The 2,788-nt window shown below is 36.4% G+C and overlaps 1 protein-coding gene across 1 annotated transcript; it reads right to left on the bottom strand.

The window, feature by feature from the left end:
- Positions 1 to 1,652: 1,652 nt before the first annotated feature.
- LOC103628783 (uncharacterized) lies at positions 1,653 to 2,494 on the bottom strand. Its single transcript, XM_020541757.1, has 4 exons — positions 2,405 to 2,494; positions 2,255 to 2,335; positions 2,078 to 2,146; positions 1,653 to 2,003 (listed from the first exon to the last, which is right to left on the bottom strand). Exons 1-4 carry the CDS (start codon positions 2,492 to 2,494, stop codon positions 1,653 to 1,655), a joined length of 591 nt encoding a protein of 196 aa, XP_020397346.1.
- Positions 2,495 to 2,788: the final 294 nt, after the last annotated feature.

Raw genomic sequence — 2,788 nt, 5'->3', positions numbered from 1 at the left:
ATTGAGTGTGTTCGAGATGATTCTAAAAATCATCGTCGAACTCTGACATCTAACAGATTAATACTTGATGTTAACGTTGGGGTAGGTTCTTCTTCACAGTTATTGTAACTATACACATAATATACTTACACACTCTATTTTTTTATAGGCTTTGTTAAATTTTGAAGAACAGGAACGTCACAGCAAGAATCCTCAGCCGTTTGATCAAAATGTCTTACAGAATTGCTTGCACAACACATTGCCTGCTTTGGTAAATCTGGATAAATGCAAGTCGGTAAGTCCCATTAACATTTTGTTCCAGTTTCATCAGCTCATTAACTGTACATTTTAATTATCTTGACATTGTAACAGCAACATGTAACCTATAATTACTTTTCTCATCAACAGATATTGGTACCTATGCTCAGCAGGGGACATTGGACACTGTATGTGATCAATCTACACCATCGGGTTATACACATTTTAGATTCGAACCCGTATGGTATACAACTTGGTGGCACCGAATGGAAGGACTACCATTATGATCCAATTTATTTAGGTGGCAGGAAATTCCCATGGGCTAGGGTGATAATGAGTAGGCTGAGCAAAGCGTTACAACACGTTTGCCCCAATGCAGACTTTCCTAAGTTTGGTAATTTTCCAATGGATATGCCATCTAATTGCCCAACAATGAGGACAGGGTCAAATGACTGTGGATTTTTTGTAATGAGTTACATGAAGTTTTATGATCACAATGCAGGTGTCATATCTTCTTTCAATCAACCAGTAAGTGACTCTGCTAACTGTTTCTATAATCCGGTTGCCATCATTTGTACATGTTAGCTATAGACGTGTCTAATGCACGCTATGCTTTTATTGCAGAACAATTCCCGAGACCTACGTGCTCATGCCCTTCATCAACTCACATTCCATCGCATCAACAAGGCGTTGCCACTTCCATTAGATATCCAGAGATTTATGTTTGCGTGCAATTAGTGAACTATGTCAGAACTAAGCAATGGTGTGGGCAATGTACCGTACTGTGGTATTTTGGCCATTATTGTCAGTTAACAATTTTAGGAAGCTTCCATGTGCTGTTTTAGAACAACTGTCATGCTACTTTGTCTTTGGGGTGTTACCCAGGTTCTTTCTGTGAACTTTAGTTGGCTGGATACTTATGGTTATGCTGCGAATATGTGAACATCAGATGTTTTCACTTCTGTGGGCTTTAAATATGATCTGTTGTTATGTTATGAAGATGTTATATGAATACCTCATTCCTTAATATTATCATCAGTTCATATGCGAGTATCACCCAGGTTATATACGATGTTTCCTACTTCAAATTATGCAACATTAGTAAGCAATATACGCTCTATTTATCAGATTTCAACAACCTTATATCTTAGATTATTCGTATCAGATACAACAGACTACTCGCGCGCCTGACTAACGGCTGTCGTTATCAAAAGACTAATTACTGGTCATATAGTTTACAAATTATACGATCATCCCACAAGTTATCTACGATGTTTTGTAGTTCCACTTACGCAACATTATTAAGCAATATACGCACCATTTATTAGATTTCAATATCCACCTCTATATAAATCAGTTGCCAAACATACAAGGTTTATTGTAAAAAACAAATTAATTGTATCTCATACAACAGTCTAATCACTGTCTGACTCACTAATATCGAAATCATTTGCGTGTTTTTTTGATGTTGTTGTCTCATTCCAATCAGGAGCTTTACTGTCACGCTTGTTCCTAGATCCTGGAGGTCGTCCTCTCTTACGTCCAGCAAGGCTTGCCAACCTTTGTCTATTTTCCTCCATTGACAAACATGTCCTACTGTTGTGACCATCAGCAATTCCACACTTCTGACATTTCCTGGTCATTTTCTTTGTACCTTTTGCTCCCAATTTAATAACCCTTTCTTCACTCCCCTTTATTGTTCTTCCTTTGGGTTTTGAGTTATTTGGTCTTGCCAAGCTTATCCCATCGACTGCAAAATCCAGTTTCTGCAATTCAAAAGTAAATACTTCTCAGCATATAATATTATGTAGTCCAACATACAGTATTATACCATTATTACCTTTCTGGCATGATCATTTTGTTCACTGACACCACTAACATTCATAATTGCGTGATCATGCAAATTAACCTGTAATTAACAACACATTTTGTTAAGCTCAATCATAACCCAATAACTCAAACTTATACATCATGTATATGTATAACTGCAAATCAGTATAGTTGTTAAAGATATTACCTCTTCTAATGGACGTATTGGTATATGTATTTGATCATTGGCCACACCTTGTTCAAGTATATTAGATACGTCTTGAATTTCCTGAAAATTTGGATGAAAGATCAATATACATCATTTACAAATAAACATTCACAACAGTATGATCAAAACCTTGTTATTCCTTTCGTCAAATTCACCATCCTTTTCGTTGTCTCTATTGTCTTCATCATCGTCCTGAGATTTTATTGTTTCACACCTCATCAATATAATATGATTAATAATATGTTACAACATACATATTAAAACATTACATACCTGTATACCATCTCCTCCACTGGTTCCACAAGTTTCCTCAACGTCTATATCTGTTTCCAAACGCGAAAGTACTTCGAGAAGCTCATCCATTACTGTTAGGGCTCTATCATTTCCTGCTTTGGATAAACTAGCATGATGCACTACTTTCATTGCCTTTTTTAGCAACATCTTCTGTCTATATGACTTTGTTTCTCCATCCTTCCCCTTCAAATTCCTATCATCTCTTGAAAACGGAACATC

Source organism: Zea mays, chromosome 1 (genome assembly GCF_902167145.1).
Source record: "Zea mays cultivar B73 chromosome 1, Zm-B73-REFERENCE-NAM-5.0, whole genome shotgun sequence".
NCBI classification, from domain to species: Eukaryota; Viridiplantae; Streptophyta; class Magnoliopsida; order Poales; family Poaceae; genus Zea; species Zea mays.
The sequence above is the reverse complement of the archived record's forward strand: the minus strand, read 5'-3'. Positions and strand labels throughout refer to the sequence as shown.

Bases quoted from the DNA above. Each gene is read 5' to 3' on its own strand.
- LOC103628783 (XM_020541757.1), bottom strand. From the start codon at position 2,494: ATGAGGTGTGAAACAATAAAATCTCAGGACGATGATGAAGACAATAGA. The intron at 2,147-2,254 runs GTAATATCTTTA...TGTTAATTACAG, and splicing joins CAATACGTCCATTAGAAGAG to GTTAATTTGCATGATCACGC. The intron at 2,004-2,077 runs GTAATAATGGTA...TTTGAATTGCAG, and splicing joins AAAATGATCATGCCAGAAAG to AAACTGGATTTTGCAGTCGA.